Consider the following 22,036-nt stretch of genomic DNA (forward strand, 5'->3'; position numbering starts at 1 on the left):
TGTCAGAACTGGTACCCTGGATGATAACATGGATTGTCAGCTATCTTGAACCTAAAGTTTCCTATCTCTGTGCATCACCGCCAGTCCTTTAATCCCTAACTTGCAGAAAGGCTCAGTGGTCTCTGAGCTACCATTTATGGACTTGCTAAGTCTCTTATGTAAATGATCTCATGGGATTTTCCAGCAGCCCCAGTGAGATGAAGATGGCAGCACAGTAACTATGATCTTGGACCTTGTAGCTGAGTTGTGTAGGGTGGATTCCCAGTTCTTCTATATACCAGCTGTGTGACCTTGAGCCTGTTACTTAACCTCTCTGTTCCTCTGTGAACTAGGAATAGTTATCGTTCCCACTTGTTCAGGGTGTCATGAAGATTAAATGCGTAAGCACCTGTTGTACTTAGAAGAGTACATGGCACCATGACAGCTGTTTTTATTCACCCTCATTTTGCACATGTAGTCCAGGAGGCCAGAAAGATACTACATACCACGCACAGCTTGTGATGCTGGGCCTCAAACTAGCTCTATGTGATCTCACTATTAAGTGGAATTGCTTTCTACTCAGAGGAAGCTAAAAGCCCCACCACGCCCCAAACCTGCCCCCCCCCTCAAACTCCAAACACAGGGTTCTTTCCTCCTCAACACCCTTCTCTCCCTCTGAACTTGAGTGTCTCTTCTGAAGCACTGAGATAAGATCTGAGGTCATAACTGTTTAGAGGTTCAGATGGAGTTTTCCTGGTACTGAGGAAAGAAAACTTTGCTTCTCTTCCCTGGTTTTGTAAATGAAGGCAGCCAGTAAGAAGAATTCTCAAGTTGCCAGGAATAACCCCCACTCCCCAAACCTCTCCTGGCCCCAGCTCTAGATTCAGTCTAGCACAGGATGCTAACTGAAACATATTGTAATTTTGAAACTTGAGCTCATCTGGAGGGGCTGCAGAGAAATAGAGGAGGGTGTAGTGTTCTAGACTTTGGAGGTCTCTCTAGTTCCCCATGAAACCTCTAGGGTAGGGTGCCTATTTGTCAATCTTAATGTTTCTTGGTCTGGCTGGCTCTGTCTGTGTTTCTATTTTGGCCTCTCCAGCAAGGATAGTGGAGGTGGGTTATCACTGTATGTCTTTGTCTATCCTTCGGTCTGTGGTTGACTTTGCCAAACATCATCTCCTTTCTGACTTTCCATCTTCCATCTCCTTCTTTATCTGGACTTACCTATTTTGGTCTGCCCACCCTCGTGTGAGAGTGGGCGGTGGGGAGTTCTCGCCAGGGTTCTGACCAATCTTTTTTTTTTTTTTTTTTTTAAATTCTGACCCTCTGTCACATCGCTCTCCAACCCCGAGGAGACGTACCGCGGCGCCGAGCCCGAGGCTGGGGTGCGCGGCGGGAGGTGCGAGAAGGTATCAGAGTCCAAGGCGCCCCATAGCGCCCGTTCGCGCCCCCTCCCGGCGTGGGGGCGGATGTGGGAGCTGAGAGCCCGAGGTGACCGCGCTGCAGGCCCGCGGGCCTGGGTCTCCGCCTCCCTCCCTCGCTCGCCCCCCTCGGCGCGGCTCCTCCTCCGGAGCCCCGCCTCCGCAGTCCGCTCACTCTGCGCCCCCGCCGCAGCCGTCGCTGCCGCTGCCGCCGCGGAGCCCCGAGCCTGGCCGCCGCACCCGCGGCGCCGCCAAACTTTCCCCGGAGCCGGCGCCGGTGAGTCAGAACCGAGCGCGGGCAGGGCGCGGGCAGGGCGCGGGCAGGGCGCGGGCAGGGACCGCAGCGGGGCCGCAGCGGCGGGGCGAGGCTGTGCGCTGGCCGTTGGGATCTGGGCATCCTTAGGGAGCATCGGAGACCGCGGGAGCCGGCTGGCGCGGAGTGGGCGCGCTTGGGGTCTCCGGGGACCCCAGCGGCTTGGGGCGGGTCCCGCAACACGGCTCGCTGCAGGGCACCCTCCCTGATACACCGTTCTGGCGCCGCGCCCCAACGCGCAGACACCTGTGGCTTCCACGGGGTTCGCCAGGGTGCGCGCCCCGGGCATCTGCCTTCAGGCTCCGGGGCTGAGAGGGCGAGTTTCCAGCTTTCCCAGAGCTGCCCCTGACTCTGAGTTGGATGTTGACCGCAGTCCCACCCCATCTGTTAAGTGCGTTATGTGTGCCAGGCGCTGGGTATCCATTACCTCTTGGGATTCTCCCTGTAACGCCAGGAACCGGGTATAATTACACCCATTTTACAGAAGAGGAAATTGAGACTGAAGCAAAGTTGTGCGCGGGGGGGGGGGGGGGTCAACCGAGTCAAAGAGAGAGCCAGGGTTTTGAGCCCCGTTGGCCTGACTCAAATCATTTAACTTCACACGGGCAAGCCCTGGGTTCAACGTCACCAAGCGTCCAGTATGGAAAAGTCAAGACCACGGCCAGCGGCCTTCTGGGACTAGGCTGCAAGCCCAGGAGGGATGTACACATCCTCAATGTACCTCTTGGACGATCCTTTGGAGAAATGGTTTGTCATTACTGCCAGGGTGTGGATTTTGGTTGCCAAAGCGCATTGGGGCTGCTCTTTCAGGGCAAGAGTGAGAGGGGACCAAATTCTGGAAGTTGCTCTAGATTTTTCTGGAAGGAGACAAGGAAGTGAAGAGCAGGATCTGGAGCGCAGCACTCTTTTATGGAAGCCACTTTCTCTCTCTGGATGATTACCGCCCTCCTACCCACTCCCCCACCGCCAATCCTTCAATGTCTTTGAGGTGTCCGCTCAGCCTGGCTGCTGATAGTTCAGAGATGCTCCTGGCAGGATCGCTGTTCTCCGGCAGGGGGCTCCCACCTCAGACTGGCACTTAATAAGAGAGGACCAGTGCTTGTCTTACTATGTGAGCCTGACTGGAATGCACTAGGGTAACTCATTCCTGGGTGGGGGGTAGGCCCCTCTGAGTGGAGCACAGATGGAGTCTATCTCCAGAACATGGAAGAAAGGTGGTTTGGGGTTCTGATATAGCCCCATTCTTGGCAGCCAGGAAAGAGCGTAGACGGGGAGAGGGAGAGAGAGAGGACCGATCATAGTGTCATTATGCATTATCCCATTTAGTTCTCACAGCAACTTTACAAGATAGGTACTGTTATTACAAGCCTCATTGAACAGATCATTTGTTGAGGCTCGGAGGAGTTAAGTAACTTACCTGAGTTTGTCCTGCTGGTCTCTGGCAGAATTGGGATTGAACCCAAATCTTACTTGATTGCTTCCAGATTATCAGTGAAACTCAGGCTGCAGATGGGACCTTAGGGCCCTCCTACTTGTGGCTGGCAGCAGCAAAGGTAAAGAGTAGGGTCCCTGATGTGTGTGCACCACTCTCCTTTTTCTCTGTTGGGTGTCTTGCGGTAGGCCTGCTGCTCAGTGGGTTATCATTCACAGGAATCCCTGACAGCCCTATATAAATATGCTAGTATGATTCAGGGCTGGCTGGAGCTTCATCAGAGCCCAAGGCTGTCCAAGGCTGCCTGGCTCTATCAAGAGGCCTTTCACCTGGAGGAGAGAGGATCTGTGGACAGGGGAGGGACAGCCTGGTACCATTTTCAAGTGTGAGGCAGATCCTTTCTGAGGCGAGAGATGGCCCAGTAGTCCCTGTCCATGATTTCAGAGCCGGGTGGAGACTGAAGCTACCTGCAAAGGAACCTGTAGATCTGAGGAGACTGGGCAGTCCCTGACTGGGCAGTCCCTCAGCTGAGTGCCCAAGGGAGGAAGAACTTATATCCAAACCTTCTGCCCCTGGACTCTCTCAGAATTCTATGTTTACACTTTCCTTTTCACAAGTGAGTTGTACCTAGTGGAAATGGAATGACCTTTCCTTAACAAAGAGGAGGGATGGGGAGGAGAGCAAAATTGTGAACCCTGGAACTGGCTCAAATCCCAATGCTGTTTCTGAGCTCTGTGGCCTTGGGTCAGTTGCTACGACTCTCTTTTCCTCAGTTTCCTCATTCTAGAATAGGAAGATTCAAAGCACCTTCCTCACTGAGTTGCTGAAAGAATTGTGTTCATATTCACGAAGCACTTAAATGGGATGTGTAATACATTAACGTGCTATTTAAAAGTTAGTTGTCATGATTGTTAGTATTAAGGTCAAACAGGCCCAGCTCTGTACCCTGACTCTGCTGTCTGCAAGCTGCCTCACAGTGCAAGCCTCTTGCTTTCTCATTTGTCAAGTGGGAGACATAAGTGTGTGTCCGGGAAGTCTTAGTGCAGTTCCTGGCTTTAAATAGCCCAAAACTCAATGTCCTGGGGCAGACTTATCGAAACTTCTGGCACCCTGCAAAGTGCAATCTGATGCAGATGCTGAACATGACCACAATTATCCCTGTTATGATGAACCTCATTCCTTCACATAGTAGCTTGAACTTCATACTTCAGCTTGGTTCAATGGGCCATGGGGTTTGGGACAGTTTTCTGACTTCTCTATTGGGAAGTGAAGGGTTCTGCCTATCTTTTAGCCAGGCTCTCTTCATGATCATTCTCAAGTCTGAGACTGGGCCTCTCAGTGGCTGTGCATGGTAGGTTTGAAATTCATTTCATAAGGTGTCCTCTGCTCACCAAGGCAAAGGCCTCAACAGAACACACCATCGAGCTGGCTTTCAGATTGTCCTACTGACTTGGGATATTTTGCGCACCTTCCAAGTGAATGGACACAACCAGAGTTCTGAAAATGTTGTCCCTTAAAGATAGAATGGTGAGATTAAAAACAAAACAAAACAAAAAAAGCCCTCAGGGTTAGAACCCTAACCCTTTGCGCTTGGGCATTAGTCTTTTCATCTGCAGAATGGCCCTAATCACATTTCCCAGTGTCTGGTTCTTGGAATCATGTCTAGATGGAAAAGCAGAGAAAAGGAAAAAAGCAAAGAATTACATGCAATTGTAAGTAATTCTCATTAGCATTCAGGCAGAGCATTAGCTGTAACTGCTCCTGATCCAAGATGTTGTATCTGAAGGATGTACCTGGCAGAGGATCATTCAAGCCCCAGTCACCTGCTGCCCTCCCTTTCACAGTGATGCTGAGCATTTCTGAATCTCAGGATGGAATTATAATAAAGCTCCTGTATCTTATTTATAAGTGACTCACTTCTGCCACTAATGGTGGCAGAGGACTCAGGCGCACACTCGTTGGGAACAATGTCACTGATGTCGTGGGAGGGGGGGGGCCAGGATGCCTCCCCTCGTTTACGCATTCATCTTCCCTGCTGTAAATCTCCAGTGATAATGCACGAGGATCACATGGGCTGGGATCGAAGCTGACAGCTCTCAATTTGTGCAGTAGCTTTCATGGCAAGGCCCATTGAAATTTGCCTCTGCCAGCAGAGTGGATGTTAGAAATCAGTACATCACAACAGAGGGAATGGAGTAGAGGAGGTTGAGGAAGACACTTCCAGGGAGTGGTTAAAAACGTGGACTCTGGCATTCTATAGGCCTGAGTTTGAATCTCGGTTCTGCCAGCTCATTAGTTGTGGTACGAATTTTGGCCATCTTCCCAGCTAGACTATCACTTTTGGTCAAGCAGGGTCCATCTCTATCTTATTCTCCGTGGTATTCTTATCTCCTGGTACATAAGGGGTTCATGAATGAAGAAATGGGTATACAAATGACAAGTTGCTAGATTGAGTCTCAACTTTCTCATCTGTAAAATGGAGTTAATATAGCACCCACCTTGTAGGTTGCTGTGAGTACCGAGTGAGGAAATGCTACACACAGAATAAGCACTCAGCAAAGCGCTTGGTGACAAATTGATGAGCAGAGTCTGCAGAGTGAGAACCTTTTCCCCACCCTCAGACCAACAAGAGGTCATGAGAATCCCTGTATTTACACAGCACTCTACAAAGTGCTTTCATATCTGTTGACCCCTGACAACTAGGGAGAATAGCTCTTTCTGTTTTACAGCGGCAAACAGGTTCAGAGGAGTTGGTGGGATGCCCAGAGTCACAGTTAGAAGCGGCAGGAAGTAAAATATAAGCGAGTTTGCTCTGATCTGCTACCTAATACTGAGAGCTTTCTGTTGCCCCACTGGGGGCCAGATAGTGCAGTATTTAATCTTTCATGAACATGGTATCTCTCTGCTTATTTAAGGTATCTTTAACTTCTTCCCAATTTTGCGTTGGTGGTCTTGCACATCTTTTGTTAGATATATTCCTACTTATTTGATATCTTACATACATTATAAATTATATACATACATATATATTTTCATGTTCCATTGTTTACATTTTGGAAAAATATGTTTGCGTTTTGTATGTTGATTTTTTATAGCTGGTGCAAATAACAGTTTTTCTTCCTTTCCAATCCTTTCAGTTTTTTTTTCTTTTTTCTTTTCTTTTTTCCTTGCCTTATAGCCCTAAGACTTCACCTTCAGTACAAGAATGAATTGAAAAGGTGATAGTAGACATCTTGCCTTTTGTAGTTATTATGGAGGAGCTGTCCACAGTTGACAATTAGGTATGTTTAGTCTAAGGTTTTGGTAGATAATTTTTATCAGATTAAAGGAGTCCCTTTCTAATTCAAATTTGCCACTTACTCTTTTTCTTTCTTTTCTCCCCTTCCTCCCCCTTCTCCCCCTCCTTTTCCTTCCTTTTCTTTTTGGTTATAAATGGACAGATGTTTTTTTCTGCATCTGCTCAGATAGTCACATGATTTTCCTCTTTCCATCTGTTAACACAGTGAAGCACAATGACTTTCACATTTCTGAAATCAACCCAACTTGGGTCATCCTGTAGTATCATTATTACTGGATGATTTCTGCTCACTTTTTTTGTTGAGGATTTGCACGTTATGTTTTCATGAGCGAGATCTACTGGTGATTTTTCTTTCTGGTGCTTACTTGTCAGGCTTTGGTATCAGGGTTATGCTGGCCCCGTCAAACGAGGTGGGCAGTGTTCCCAGTTCTTCAGTTCTCTAGAAGAGATTGTGTAAGCTGGGTGTTGTTTTTGTAGACTATTTGGTGAACTCACCAGTGAGGATCCAGAGGATAGAAGCTGAAGAAAACGGTGGGGAGGGCAGCTGGTTTCAGCTCTGTCCAAAGTGGAACTTCCTAACAGCAAGAGGTTCAGGCTGCCTCAGTTAGGGGTTCAGGGATTGTGAGCCCCAGCTGACCTGAGTGCTGCAGGGGGAGCCCAGCCTTGGATACTGGGTAGGGCTTTTGCAACCAGGGATCCTGGGTGAAGGGAGCTCAGCCCAGGGTGAGAGTCTGATGCCTTTGAGCTTTGGTAGAGTGTCCTCCTGCTTCTAAAATTCCCATGGCTGCAGACAGTGTGCTCACCATATATTATTAGTCTCTGGTGTGCACAAATGGAGGGACCTGCCTCCACAGACCATTTGTCTTCCAGCTGGTAGGACAGGCTTTCCCTCTCTGTGATGTCAGTTTGCTGGAGTCCCCAGATTGGGACCTGGGACCACACCCTTCCTGCTGATTCCCCCAACCCACTGTCCCACTGGGGTAGCTAGATCCGGGCAAACCTCTCAGCCCAGTCTTCCCTCCACCTTCTTTTACCCAAAGCACCAAGGTGCTATGCTAATTTGGATCATCTCTCTTAATCCCCAGAACAATGTTTTAAGGTAGTGACTGTTACCCCATTATTCACATTAGGAAAACAAGGTTTGGGGTCATCATTATCTCAGTGGTTTCCAATTTCACACTAAATTATCCTTCTCTAAGCTATTTTGAGTTTGGGTGTAAATTAAAGGTGCATCTTAATTTGCTTTTCACATCTTTAACCAGCTGCCCCCATCCTGCTTATGGCCACTTTCTTCCCTTTCTCACCTGTATGCCACCTATATCAGACACTAATACACTCCGTATGGTCAGAGGCAGAACCACAGCAATGCACAACTCCAGGGGACACCAGTCATGGTCTCTGATCTTGGGCCTCAGGGTATATGAGCTGGAAACCTTGTCATTACTAGCAGGTCTCTTCCCAGGCTGTGTGTTCTGGTGTTGACCTTTCTGATGATTCCAGCAGCCGACCAGCTGACAGGATTATGGTGGAAAGCAGAGGGCAGATGCCAGCTGGGCATAGGAGACTGGTGGGGACTGTGCCGCAATGCTCCTATGATTAGCTATGTACTAGATGTGTTAAGAGTTGGCAAAGACATCTTCCTTTGTCTTCATTTTCTTTTCTTTTTTCTTTTTTTTCCCCCTCCCTTTTAAACTTTTCTAGGCAGTTTTCGCTCAACTTACTCCTCCTGAGAACTTTGTTTATTTACTAGCTGCCTTTTCTCTGTTTCTGGAGGATATCATCATTAAATAAATTCATCTTGCTGTCCCTCGCCCTGACCTATGTGAGACATAGCCCATCACCAGCCCACACATGTGGTCTGAAACGTCTGCCAACATGACTGTTGATCCTGGGCCAAGACAGAAGCCTCACTTTCTTTCCTCTGTCCTCGGCACCTGCCTGCCTGAATGGTGGGTCCACCCTGATGGGCCCAACATGGGCCTCTGGTGGATCTAGTTTCAGCCTCCCTGGGGAAGGGCGGTCTAGCTTTTCGAAGTGCCTCCTATGGACTCCCCAGAACAAATTGGGGGGAGGCAGGGAACTGTGAATTCTGGATTTAAATCAGATCATCACAATCTCTTGAAAACAAGTTCCTGTGAGACAGAAAGAGAGAAAATGTTGTGTAGATAAATTTAGTAGGGTAAGTGACACTTGTAAATTCAGCTTATGGTCAGAGCAGAGATCCCAGGGCCAGACGATGCAGGTTTGGTGTCTGGACCCACTACTTACCAGAGTATGTCCAGGGCAAATCATCCCACCTATGCTTCCTTTGATCCCCTCAAGTATAAAGTGGGGTTAGTGATTGTAGTAATTTACAGCATCACTGTGAGTAATAAGTAAGTCATGAATTTCAAAAGAATTAATATTTGAAAAGGATTTATCACAGAGTCTGGCAACTCATAAATGTTTATAAAATAAACCAATTAGTAAGTAAACATAAAATGGATTTTTTTCTCCCCTAAGAGATCAGGAGTCATTTTGTCATGTTCCAGAACAAGCCCCACTGGGTTTTAAAAGTTGGAATGGTGTTAATCCTTTGCATCAATTTCTGATCCTCCCTGTGTGATTAGTGTTTTTGGCATGAAGATATTTTCTCAGATTACACTGGAAGCTTCTTGAAGGTGTGCTGTATGCCACTTAGCTGAAGCACTCCAAGATAAGATTCTTTTAAAAGTTGCCACAACCCAGAGATAGTGGGTTTAGTGGCAGTATTTGGGATTTCACATCCTGATGCCATCAGTAGTTACCTCCTTGGCCTCAGAGGAAGCACTGTAATCTCCCTGGCCTCAGTTTCCATATTTATAAAAAGGAATAATAATAATTATTATTATTATTACTTTTCTCATAGCATTAGGGATCACCTCTTCTCCTAAGCCTGCAGTGACTGATCTTCTCATCACCGAGGACTCAAATGTTCCGTCTTTGGAGAGGCGTTCCCTGACTACCCTGTTTTGGCTTCCTGTCCCCACTCCAATCCAGTTCCTCTCCACTGATTTTCTACATAGTGCCCATCAGACTTCCAGCCCCAGGGGTAGGGATGTCATCTGCCTGGTTTACTGCTATGCCCACAATGACTCCATTAGTAAGCCCTGAGCACCTAGTAGGTGTGCATTAAAAACTTACTAAATGAAGAAAGTAAGGTCACAGCTAGAGCCTTAAAGACAAAGGCATGCCTGGATCCCATGGAGGGTGGCAGACACTGCCGAGATGGGGGATGTACCGGGTACTTTGTAGTATTCACACACCCAAAAATGCTTTTAGGCATTTTAAGAGTAGTAAGAAACACTGAACAAAGATGGGTTCTTTATCATGGTTATATCAAGGATGCAGTCAATATTTGTCCATTATTGATTGATTGGTTCTCCCAGCACCCAACACCAGACTTGACTGAGAACCCGAGGAGCTCGATAAACAAGTTGGGAACAGAGGGCAGGGTTTCTCCTTCTCTTCTCTCCTTTTGAGGCTGGAAGGGGGGCGATACATAGCACTCCTTTGCCTGACTTGCGTTCTGGCCCAACTGAGAGTTCTGCTCAGCTGGACAGCTAGAGAACAATGTGTCACCATTAGCACTGATTACAGTAACCCTGGCTGAAGGCCAGAACAGTGTCCCCACCTGTCTGGGTGCAGGCAGTGCTGGGCCTCACAGGGGCGTAGCCCCGCCTCCTTCCTGGTAGAGAGCCCAGTTAGATACATGCTTCCTGCAGGTAGGCTGGCTTCTAGGGGAAGCGGAGAAGAGAGTGAATAATACTTGCCTATTTCATCTCTGCAACTCACTCATAAACATGTGGTATGCAGCACAGACCCAGGAGATGAGCAAATGAGGAGGTGGGGGAGGCCAGGGATATGAAGGTAGTGATGTTCCCATTACCTGGAAGGAAACATGTGGAAGGAAATAGGACAAGAAGCCTCCACAGAGGTAGGGACAGCTGGGGGCCTCTGACACCTGCTCATTCTGTATACCAGCAGACTCTGAAAAAAGGACTTCTGAGCCTTCTGATCCAGCTGACTGGATCCAGCTGACCAGGGAAAAGAACTGCCATCTGTCGAGGAAAGCACACCAGGCCAGGGCTTTCCATTCATGATGTCGCCAGTTCCCTCCACAGTCCTGTGAGATAAGAATGAGTGTGCCCATTTTATCAATAAGAACACTGAAGTCTGAGATGTTGACTAACTTATGCTAGCGTGGAACTGGGGAGACCTGTAAGGCGGCTATTGCAGTCTCCAGATGAGAGAATGTGGTCATTTGGACCAGGAGGTAGTGGCAGTGGGGAGAATGGGATGCACTGACACTATTTTGGAACAGATGCATTGGGACAGACAGGTGGTTGAGTGTGGTGAGTCTGGCTGGGGCATTACTTTAGAACAGTGTTAAAGCAATGCCATCAGGTAACTAACTCATGGGTTTTTCTGCTTGTTTCTTGCATTTTGGGTAGAATAGACAGGGTCCTTCTGGGGAGATTATTCGAAGAATTAAGAATTCCACAGGCACCACATCTGCACGTCTCAGCGGAACTGAAACTGATGATCACTCACTCTTAATTGGGAGTGCTAGCTGGAGCATGCTGGGAGAGAATGAATGAGAACACACAGGGGTGAGGTGGGGGCCAAGGGAAAAGATGCTTGGGTCTGTGAGAGGTCTTGTAAAGAAGGGGTCCCACCCTCCGCCTCCTGCATTTCCTCCCTCCCTTAGTATTGACAACTGCTGCACCCACTGCCCTGTCCTGTTCCCCGAAGCCGAGCCCCCTCCACAGCCCCCTATTCCAGCCTGGGTTAGGCCTTCCCTCCCCCCTAGAAACCCCGACAACACTCTGCTGCCCGCCCTTCTCCCCCACCCCACCACCAAGGGCTCTTTGCTAGGCACAAATCTGATCATGTCAATTCCCTGCTCAAAATCCAGTGGCATCCTCTGTAGCCATTAAATAGAATGAAATCCGAGTATCACAACTTGGAAAGATGTCCATGGTAAACATGTCATTAAGTGAAAAGAGAGTGTGGCAGGATAGCTCTGACAGTGTAGGATGGCACAGTGCACCAGTCAGAAGTGTGGGTTCTGGGGCCATGCTGAGTTTGAACCCCAGCTCCGCCCCTTGGTAGCTGTGTAACCAGGAGCAAATTCTTAGTGTCTCTGTGCTTCAGACTTCTCATCAGGTCAATGGGAACGAGAGCAGTGCTCACTCCAAAGGGCTGAGAGGGCTAAAGGAGGGCTTAGCCCAGTGCTTGGCTCCTAGCAGCACTCAATAAGCGGTCATTATCATGGCCATAACTGTATATATTCACATATATTAAATGTAAATATAAACCTCTTTCTCCTTTCATCTCATTCTTCAGAACTCAGATTCAGAAGTCTCCTCTTCCAGGAAGCCTTTCTTAAACACTGCCCGCCCCCTTAGAGGCTAGGCTGGACTCACAGTAGGCTTCTCTGAACTCACAGTACCCCCTGGTCTTACCTCTACCACATGTGTTACTCCTTGTTGTAACCATCTATCTGCTCATGGCTGTAAGCAGCCTGAGGACACAGGCTGTGGCTGTCTCTCCCATTAGATCCCTGGTACCCATCACAGTGTGGGGGGCATAGTAAGCCCTCAGAAAATATTTGTCGAATGAATGCATGGGTGAATGAGTCAATGTGAACAGGGCTTTGAAATAGAAGTTTTCGATGGATAGGGGTGTGGAGGAAGAACATTTTGGGCAGAGGGAAGAGCGTGAGCAAAGAGGCACGCAGGTGGGAGGGAAGGAACAGTCTTCGGGAAGAGTAAGTAGGCTGGTCAGGCCACATCATAGAGTGTGACCACGGAGGGACAGGAAGTACTGAAGGTTGGAAGGTAGGTAGGGAACCCAAGAAATGTCATGTCAACAAAAGGAAAGTAGACGTAATGAGGGTGGGCACAGAGAAGGAAGTGATTTATTTTGTGTTTGGGGGGGGGGGATCATGCCCTTCTGTCACTCATACACTGATCCCCCAGACTGGCTGTATCCTCAGCATCACGTAAAACAAACACCTGCTTTACCTGTTTCTTTCCACCTCCAGACTGCAAACTTCACAAGAGATGGAAATGTATGTTCTCTCTCTCTTTTTTCTAAAGCTCTTCTTGCCCACAAAGATCAGCTCTTTCCTCCTGCATACCTGCTTTCCTCTGCCATATATGGCTATAGACATAGATTGTGTTGTGCGTTCTGATATCTGGATCCTAGTATAAATCACTCCAGTTTTTGTGGGAATAGAGGATTTATGGCTTTTCTGCTTAATTGAAACCATCCGTGTGACTCTGCTTCCTTTATGGAGTTCCTGTATCAAACCAGCAACAGAAACAGACTGCAGTTCAGTCCTGGGTCAGAGGCAAACATCGGTCTTTTGACCAGAGTTCCTGCAAAAGAAGTCCTCGCTTATAGTCTTAGAGCTGCATGGAGCCCTTGCCAAACCTAAACAAGCAGGGCTGCCTGGGTTCAGTGGCAGGTGAAGAAAAGGAAAGCAGGAGTTGGAGTCTGTTGTGGGGATTGTGCCCCTGCTGTGTGCTTGGGATGCTGCAGTGAACAGACAGACACACCCATTGCCTTTACAGGGTGGCAGAGAAGACAGACACTGGACAAGTCACAGTGAAACAGGATGTGAGGTTCCCAGCTGAGAAAGTGCAATGTTAAAGGAAGCTCAGAGAGGCTGAGTGACTCGCCCAGGGTTTCACAGCTAGTTTAGCCAACCTGGCATTTAAACAGAGATTCTCTGACCTTTTTCCTTAGTGCCACAATGCCCATAACGTTAATTGCCCAGAACATTTTAGAAATCGTTCAAAGTCAGACAATCCTGACTCTTCCCTTGGTATCCCAGGATATATTCCTTCATTCATGCCTCTATAGATATAAAATGTGGCTCTTTCTAGATGTGAGTTCTAGGGTGGGTGGCAAGAGTCAGTCACAACACTAAATCCTGGGTTCCCTGTGTGGAGAGCTCACTGATACCAAGAGATCTCACTCTTTCCTTTCTGTTACAAGCTGGAAAAGCAGGCAGGCAAGTAGGGAAGAAAGCTCAAGTGGGGCATTTGGCTCTGCAGGTTGAAGCAGGGAGCTTGAGTGAGGGACAGGGATTCAGATGCACAAGGTTTGGACACCCAAGTTGCCCCGTCAGTGCTGAGTTCTCTATTGGCGAGCTCCACATTGCCAGTTCTGAACACCCAGGGCTCTCTGCGTCCTTGGTTGCTAGGGGAAACCAAGCGTTTTCCTGGTGAATGCATCTTACTCCCTTTCATCCCAGACACAGAGCTCTGTGTGTATCTGTGCACTTAATGTTACCTTGTAAATAGTGCAGTAGGGGGCAGATCTCAACTTCTAGGCTTATTACCTTACATTATTCCCTCACACATCACTGGCTTCACCCAACACAAGGCACTGGTAATAATGGCACACACTGAGCATCTACTATGTGTCTGATGTCGTGCCGAGCACTTTATATTGTCAGCTCATCTGGCCTCTAAATAGCCTCATGAGGTCAGGACTGTTGTTGTCCCTGTTTTAATGATGAGGAGCCCAGAATCACACAGTCAGAAAGTGGAGGAACTAGGATTCACAGCCAGATCTGGCTCCCAGCCCCTCTTCTTTACCACATTGTTTAGGGGACATTAGAGCTACAAAGGTCTCTCCTTCAGAGGAGGAATGTGGGCCTGGAAGAGGGAGGGAGACTGGCTCAGGGTCTCACCTCCTATAATGACAGAGCTGGCTCTAGAACCCAGGTCTTGTGGCCTTTATGGGCACCACCACTGGCTTTGAACAGACCGCTCTCTTTCTGAGACTTCCCACATCAAATCTAGACTCCAGGCCAGAGTTCTATCCACGGGCTCTTTGTGCACTAGTCCCCATCCATGCTGGACAACTCACCCTTCCCTGGACACTCCTCGTGGCTCCTCATCACCATGACTTCGCTGCCATCATACCTCCCACTTCCCCTGTCCACTTAAGCCCTACGTTCCCACTGAATTGTACACTTCAAACAAGTGAGTTTTATTCTAGGGATTTTTTTTTTATTGTGATAAAATATACATAGCAAAGTGAGGGAATCTTATGGTTTGTAGATTATATCTCAGTGCCACTGTCTAAAGAAAGAAAGAAAGAAAGAAAAGGAGTGAGGGGAATGCTTGTTCTGGGTTCCCCCTTCTGTGGTGACTCTTCCAGGAAGCCTTCCCTGTTAGTTATTTGGGGCTATAGCGACTGGACTTGAGATGCACCCTGGGGTGTATGATCTGTATATAATGGAATGTGAGAAAGACAAAAAAGAGTGTCACTGCTGTCAGATGACAGTGTCACCCCATGGGGAACTGGAGGGTCATTCAGATCTAGTGTTTTCTGTTCCCCTCTCTAGGACAGGGACAATGAAGGGCCTCAGCAATCTGCTCCTCAGCTTTCACTGTTCCTGCTGATGCCAACTGGTTCTTCTTTTTGCTCCACGGCTCCTTTCATTCATTCAACAAACATTTATTGAGCATCTACTGTCTACCAGGCCCTCCTCTAGGCGCTTGGGACACTCAGCAGAACAAAGCAGGCAAAGATGTCTACCCAGGCGAGCCTCTGTGCTGCTTCCAGGATCCTGCTGGCTCGTTTATGACCTCTGTGTGTCGTGTTTCTGTGACCTGATGGCTTTGGATGTTTGTCCCTGATTTCTGCCAACTGCGGCTGTTCTGTATGTTTCACATTCTGCATTTCAAGAGTCAGATTTATACTTGGGGTTAGCCTGTTTCTGGTTGTGCAGAAACTTTGCCCCAGGCCACCCCACAGATAACCCATGAATGGCTCTTCTGGGGGCTAAGATACAGGGATGCACAAGATGAAAGGTGCTACCTTCTTAGGAGAACAGGTGGGAAATACGTCAACAAGTGAATATAAAATGCAGTGATAAAGAGTGGTAAATGATAAACAGGGTGGGAAAATTAGGGGTGTCCATTCATGTGGGTAGGCAGAGTAGCATATGAATCAAGTGAGGAACTGAAGCATGAGGGAAAAGCCTTCTGGACAAAGGAAACAGCAAGACCCTGAGCTGGAGTTGGTCTGGAATGTTCTAGAAAGAGGAAGGAAACTTGCGTAACTAGAGCAGAGTGTGCAAGGGCAAGTGTAGGGGATCGAGTCAGAGTCATGGGGTCAGGCAGGCGAGGCCTCGATAGCCATTGTGAGGACCTGGCTTTTGTTCAGAGGACATTGGGAGCCTCCAATGACATGATCGAATGTGCAATAGAGAGCATCACCCTGGCTGCTGTGTGGGCGATACACTGTAGGGAGGGAAGAGTGGTGGCAGATGGCTCCAGGGAGGCTACTGCCATCTTTCAAGCAGAGGGCAGTGGTGGCCTAGTCCAGGGTATAATGTGGACACAATGAGGCGATGAGGCGTGATAAGCTCCCAGGCCTATTTTGAAGAACTGAGCATAATCAGTCTGGTTACCCAGTTATCTGGGCAGACGCAAAGGGTGCCTCCTGCCTGAGAGGCTTACTTTGGGTGCCACCAAGGAGTTTCCTGATCTGCAACAAGAGAATAATAACTGTGCCTCCCTCCTGAGGTCATTGTGAGCATGCAGGACCCTAGCAGGTCAGGGGGTGCCCAGTAAACGAGGGCCATTATTGTTAGGAACACGGGAAGTGGGGCAGCATACAAGGGACACCTCTGGGTTGGACTGCTACTGGTGGATTTTGGGCAGCCCTGGCTCTGATCTGCCCAGAACCCTGGGGTTGGGACCTTTCCAGTTGGAAATGGAACACAGACCCCTTTACTGAAATCCAAACAAGAGCCTGGGGCTTGCCCTAACTTATTTCTGTCCTCACAGTCCCTTGGAGCAATGGAACTCATCGATCCCATTCTAGAGTCTCAGAGAGATGAAGGGATTCATCCAGGGGCCTATGGCAAGTGTCAGACTTCAGGCCTTGACCTGTGGCCAAGGGGCAGAGTGATATAGTGAGTAAAGGCCTGGACCTGGGTCCCACAGAAGTCTAAGTTTGAATCCTGGCTCTGCTCCATGTAATCCTGAGCATGTTGCTTCCCCTCTCTGTGCGTCAGTTTCCTTAACTATGAAATAGGACAATACCAGGTTCCTTGCTTCGTTGAGGTAAGCTGTAGGGAGGGGCTGGGTGTCAAGTCTTGGACGGGACCCACACAGAGTAGGTACTCAACAGCCTATCACCCCCAGGCCTGTGTCTCTGTGGCTCCTGCCCAGCATCCTTGCTAGCGTTTTGAAGTAGATGCCTCATTGCCAGATGCTGTCATGGAAACCAAGAGGTGGGGGAGTAGGAGAAGCCTAGAAGAGGTCCATGGGGAGGGAACATCATTCCCTTGCTCACCCTCTGGCCCACCTCAGCCAGCTCATTATAGCAGAGATGGCTCAGAGAAAGAGAGTGGGGGTAGGAAGCCAGGCCATGATGGGGGAGACAAAGGCTAACTGGGCTCATCTGGAGACTTTGTTCCTGTAGGGAGTGTGGGACACAGGGCACCACCCGTGGGGCCAACTTGCAGCCACCTCCCAGGCCCCCAAAGGCTTGGACAGGCCGAAGCCCGGATGTGACTCATTCTGGAATCCCTTATCCACCTGTGTTCTTTCCACCCCCTTCAAGAGGCAGTACATTCATTGTCTTGCCCTTTGAAACAGCCTCCCTACTGCATCTCTATCAAGTCAAAGCTGACAACCCTTCCGGCTGTGTCTGTGAATTGATATCAAAAATGAGTTGCTCACTGTCTTGCAGCAAGAACAGCTCCATTTGGAGACCCAATCTCCCTATCCAGGTACTCTTCAATAATTAGATCCCTTTGACACCTTGTTTCAAGGAAAGGGTCCCCTTCCCTGCACGTGGACACTCTTAGGCCTCCTCTCCCCTATTTAGAATGCATATTTCAAGCCCTGCAGTTTTGGAGGAATTCAGAAGAAGGATCCCAGAGTTTGGAGTCACACAAAGCTTGGAATTCCCACTTGCACACTCCATGACAGGTCAGCGGCCCCTGGAAGTCCCAGTTTTCTTATCTGTCCAAGGGGCTTTGATAGGTGGATCTGCCTCACAGGACTCAATGATTTAACCCAGGCAAAGCAACTGCAAACTGCATTACTCTTATTTTCACTTCACACCTTTCTTTAAACTCAGGAGCAGGCAAGGAAGCAGGAAAAAAAAAAAACCCAAAAAACACTTTGTTTATAATAGTAAGTCTTTTCTCTTCAAGATGGAAAGAATTTGCTGAACTCTTTTCTTGGAGGAGATGTTACCAGCTTTGGATCAGAGTACCAGACGTTTATCACACGCCTCCTATGTGCCAGGCTTTGTACTAGGCGCTGGAGAGACAAAGGGGACAAAGCATGACCCATGCTTTTGAACTCGCAGCATGGTGGGGAAGGCAGACCTATATCCACTCAGTCTCCATGTAATAAGATATGTGTCATGGTCTAGATGGACGCAAGGCTCACAGCTGCACAGATGTCGGCAGGGTTAGGTGGGAGTACTTAGCTCAGCCTAAGGGTGTGCCTGCCTAGTTTTCAAAGATGAGTAGGATGAAATTCAGCAAAATGAGGTAAAATGAGCTTACAGGCAGAAGTTATGGTCTCAGCAGAACAAAACAGCATTCCAGCTAAATAGCATGGTGTGTGCAGGAAACTCTAAAGAATTAGGTTTTGCCAGAGTATAAAATAAAGCTTACGGGCAGGGAGGTGGTTGGAGATGGACACACCTAGAGAGAGAAACAGGATGGTTAGGCATTGCTTCCCTTGATTTAACCTAGAATCTTCTCATCACAATGAGTGAAAGATTCAGGGTTGCCAGGTGGCCCAGTAGGTGGGTGGAGGGGTTTGCATGGCCCATTTATTCTCTAGAAACTTGCCCTTCGTAGAGTGGTCCTAGGACCAGGAGCAACAACATAACTTGGGAGCTTGTTAGAAAGGTGGAGCTGCAGGCCCTACTCCAGACTTGCAGAATCAGAATCTGCATTTGAACACGATGACATGTACATGCCTTACAAAATGAGGTGATGCTGGGCCTGGAAGCATCTGGACTTCACCTGCTCAGCCTCCAGCTCTTGCTGCTCTTCATCCAGTGCAGGACCCTGAAATAGGCATGTGGCATTGGTCTTAGATGGGGACTAAGAGTGCATTGCCCCAGTTTGGGGACTACCCTCCAAGGGGACATGTCTGAATCTCTTTGACCACCTCCCTGGGGTCTCTTGCTTGTTCTCAAGCAGGATCAAGTGGGATATATTAATACAACTTTCTTACTTATTTGTTAAGTAGAAAGTTTTTCTTTGTTCCTTATTAAAGAGTGTCCAAAATAAAAGATATATGGACAGGAGATGTGGCAGGTGTTACTTACTTGGCTCCTTCTGTGAGTTGGTCTGTCTTCGGGGACAGGGTACCTAGACCTTGTGCATGTCACTTTTATAGCCCCTTTGTTCATCCATGTGTTCTTTTGAGAAAGGGACAAAGACTAAAAAGTCTGCCACATCTCCCAGGACCTTGAAAATCAGGCCAAGTGATTTGGACTTTTATCAGAGCACTAGGGAGATATCAGGGACTTCCAAGGAAGGGAGTGGCAGAATATAGCCGATTGAAAGGCCACTCTGCCAGCAGCGACGAATTGGCAAGAAGGGTCTGGAGACATCAGTGCAGAGACTGATGTCAGGGTCCAAATGAGAAAAGATCAGGCCTGAGTCTAGCCAGTGGCCCCATTTGGTGACACTGCACCAGTTTTCAGAGGCCCATACTTTGTCCTGTTAAGTGGGTAATGACACAAGAATTCTGAGTTCATAACCTATTTAGTCTGCTGGAGACAGAATTGGCTGCTAAGTTTGAAGAAGTCACTTAGAACTAGCTGAGAATAAAATTTGGAACCCTCTGTGTGTGATCTGTACCCAATGAGGTCATCTGTTTAGAGCCGGACAGTTTAGGAACTGCTGGCTGGACTCTTGGCTTCCCGGGGGAACTCCTCTGGATTCTCACAGTGATCCCTGGGGTGAACATAGAAGGGCCTGCTGAGGACTGTGGATCCCTGGGCCCAGCTGAGAAGGGAGAAGAAGAGAGAGAAACAGAGCCTCAGAAGCCCTTCTGTTACCTTTACTGCATCTTGGTAGGAAGAAAGAACAGTGTTTCCCAAAGTTACTCTGCAGAACCCTGACTAGAAGAAGGATCCATGGCTGCTTAAGTCTAGGAATGCTGCATATCATATCCCCTTCTTAGGGATTCACAGTGCCCTTTAAAGCATGAGGACTTCAGGTCTGACAGAGCCTGGCTTTGACTCTCAGCTTCACTGTTTACTGTGATCTTGGCAGTGAACTTCACTTCTTGGGTTGATTCAGTCTTGTCTGCAAAATGAGAATAATAGCAGTACTGATGATGTAAAGTTACCATGAACATTCATGAGATAATGCATAGCACCTGTCTTGCACATTAGGAAGCATTAAACAAAGGATAGCTGTTAAATTATTATATTTATAATGGTATTAAATTATTTATAAAAATTTATTTTAAATATATAAATTATTATTGTCTTATTATTTTACCTTTAAAGGCTCTGAGAAATCCTGCAGTAGAATCTGCTTGACTTTGCTTAACTTAAGGTTTCTGAAATTTACTTGATTTTGGAGTCACATTTTTTATATAACATAGAGGACTTTCTGAGGAAATTGTGCTCTGTGGGACTCTGGGATTTTTGTGCTTTGGGGACAGTCTGGGGAAGCCAATATCTCTGAACCAGAATCCTGTCTAAATATGGATCATTCTGGGTGTAGAGTTGTGTTTCATTCTCAGTCCCTTCTCCACTGCCTCTTCCCCCATGGTTGTGACTCAGAAAGAAAGGCACGGGCTAACCATGCCAGAGTTGTAGGGCTAGCAGAATGAGGTGAGACTTGCGAGTCTAGCCCAAGACTTAGAGAACTCCTCCTCATCCCTCAATCCCCCATTGCAATGTTAACGTCTCTCAGAAGGCTTCCCACCTTGCCTAGGCGGAATTAGTTAGCCATTTCCCTGTGAGATGACCTTTAGAGTGAATGTCATACTCAACATGTACCACATTTAACTATAGTTATCTGTTACATGACCAGCTCCTCCCAGCTAGACCATGAACTTCTTATCTTGATCCTCTCAGATGACACTTGATCAAGACCAGATTTCCTTCCTCACCTTCTCTGAATTAATTTTTTTTAAGCAGGTGCTTTTAAGATTTTTATTTATTTATTTGACAGAGAGAAACAAAGCAAGAGAGGGAACACAAGCAGGGTGAGTGGAAGAGGAAGAAGTGGAGCAGAGAGCCTCATGTGGGGCTTGATCCCAGGACCCTGGGATCATGACCTGAGGTGAAGGAAGATGCTTAACACCTTAGCCACCCAGGCATTCCACCTTCTCTGAATTCCTAATGACTCAGCCAAAGAGAGGAGGTCTAAAGAGATGGCTCTCGGTCTCTTCTGAGGCCGGGAGGGGACCACTCCGTTCTGACAACTCTGCGGGTTCCCATTGCCTTGGGGGAAGGAACCAGTTCCCACTGATGGCCAAATGCATGGTTCAAGGGCTGCCTGGGGTTCCTGAGAGCAGGAGATGAAAACTGGGATTACTGTGAGGAATCGAGAGCAAAGTTCAGTGAAAGAACGAGAGCCACCAGAATGATAAAGAAAGCCAGCTCCCAGGGCCCACTCCAGAATCTGTATGCCATGAACTATCACTTGGTGGCTTATGTAGAACCAGTTGAGGGCTCCATGGATGCCTAACCGTGGGAGGACCACAGCTGTCTCCAGCACTCTGAGGCTGATGTGGGCCTGGTGCAGAGGGGCCTGGCTGATCCTGGAGGCTCAGGAGCCAGAGCCGGAACCTAGGAGGCGGCTCCTGGCAGGTCCCCAGAGCCTGCGGACTCAGTGCAGGGCATGCCAGGGCCCCAGCAGTGGTGGGAAAAGTGGGGAAGCTGAGCTCAAAACCAGTGCAGAGACTAGAGGCGCTTTGGACCATAGAACACATTCCACCCACACCACCCAGGGCAGCACTCGGTAGTGAATCAGGCCTGATTCACATGGTCCCAACAGGGGTGTCTTGGTTTCATGGTTTATATGGATCTCTCTCAGGTTCTGGAGATCAGGATGCTGAGCCAGGCTGGAAGTGGCTGGTGTGGTTGAAACACTAAGGCCCGGTCACAGCTCAGTGTTCTACGCTGGGGAGGACTCCATGGAGAAACAGCAACAAGGACATAATGGTAAATCAGTTGTTACTGTTACTGCTGTTACTGAGCACTTAATTTGTGCCCTTCCACAGTCAACCTTATTGAACCCTCACTACAACCCTTTGAGGTGGCTATTTTATCCCCATTTTGCAGACAAGGAAGCTTAGGATCAGCAGGATTATACAAATCCCCTCAGGTCGTATAATTGTGAGCAGTAGAGCTGGGTTTCAAATTAAGTTTTTCTGGCTCCCAAAGCCTGGCTCCTATCCTTCGGCTCTACTATCTGTCGGGAAAGATGCCCATTTCTTTGGGATGGACATGTATGGACTAGACCAGTGATTCTGAATCCCTCAGACCCAATGCTCCCCCCACTTAAAAAAAAAAAGATTTTTATTTATTTGACAGATAGAGCG

At 48.2% G+C, this 22,036-nt stretch overlaps 1 protein-coding gene across 2 annotated transcripts in view; it reads left to right on the top strand.

Moving 5' to 3' along the window:
* Nucleotides 1–1,333: 1,333 nt before the first annotated feature.
* HRH1 (histamine receptor H1) overlaps nt 1,334–22,036 on the top strand; it is a 73,749-nt gene continuing 53,046 nt past the window's right edge. The window contains exons 1-2 of one of the 2 annotated variants that reach the window (XM_059387903.1): nt 1,610–1,677; nt 21,529–21,656. In XM_059387903.1, coding sequence (XP_059243886.1) covers nt 21,629–21,656 — 28 coding nt within the window. In that variant the 5' untranslated portion in view covers nt 1,610–1,677; nt 21,529–21,628. Of the gene's footprint in view, nt 1,678–21,528; nt 21,657–22,036 lie in introns of both variants that reach the window. The other variant, XM_059387902.1, reaches the window with a different exon arrangement.

The sequence above is a fragment of the Mustela nigripes genome, chromosome 2 (assembly GCF_022355385.1).
Source record: "Mustela nigripes isolate SB6536 chromosome 2, MUSNIG.SB6536, whole genome shotgun sequence".
Lineage (NCBI taxonomy): Eukaryota > Metazoa > Chordata > Mammalia > Carnivora > Mustelidae > Mustela > Mustela nigripes.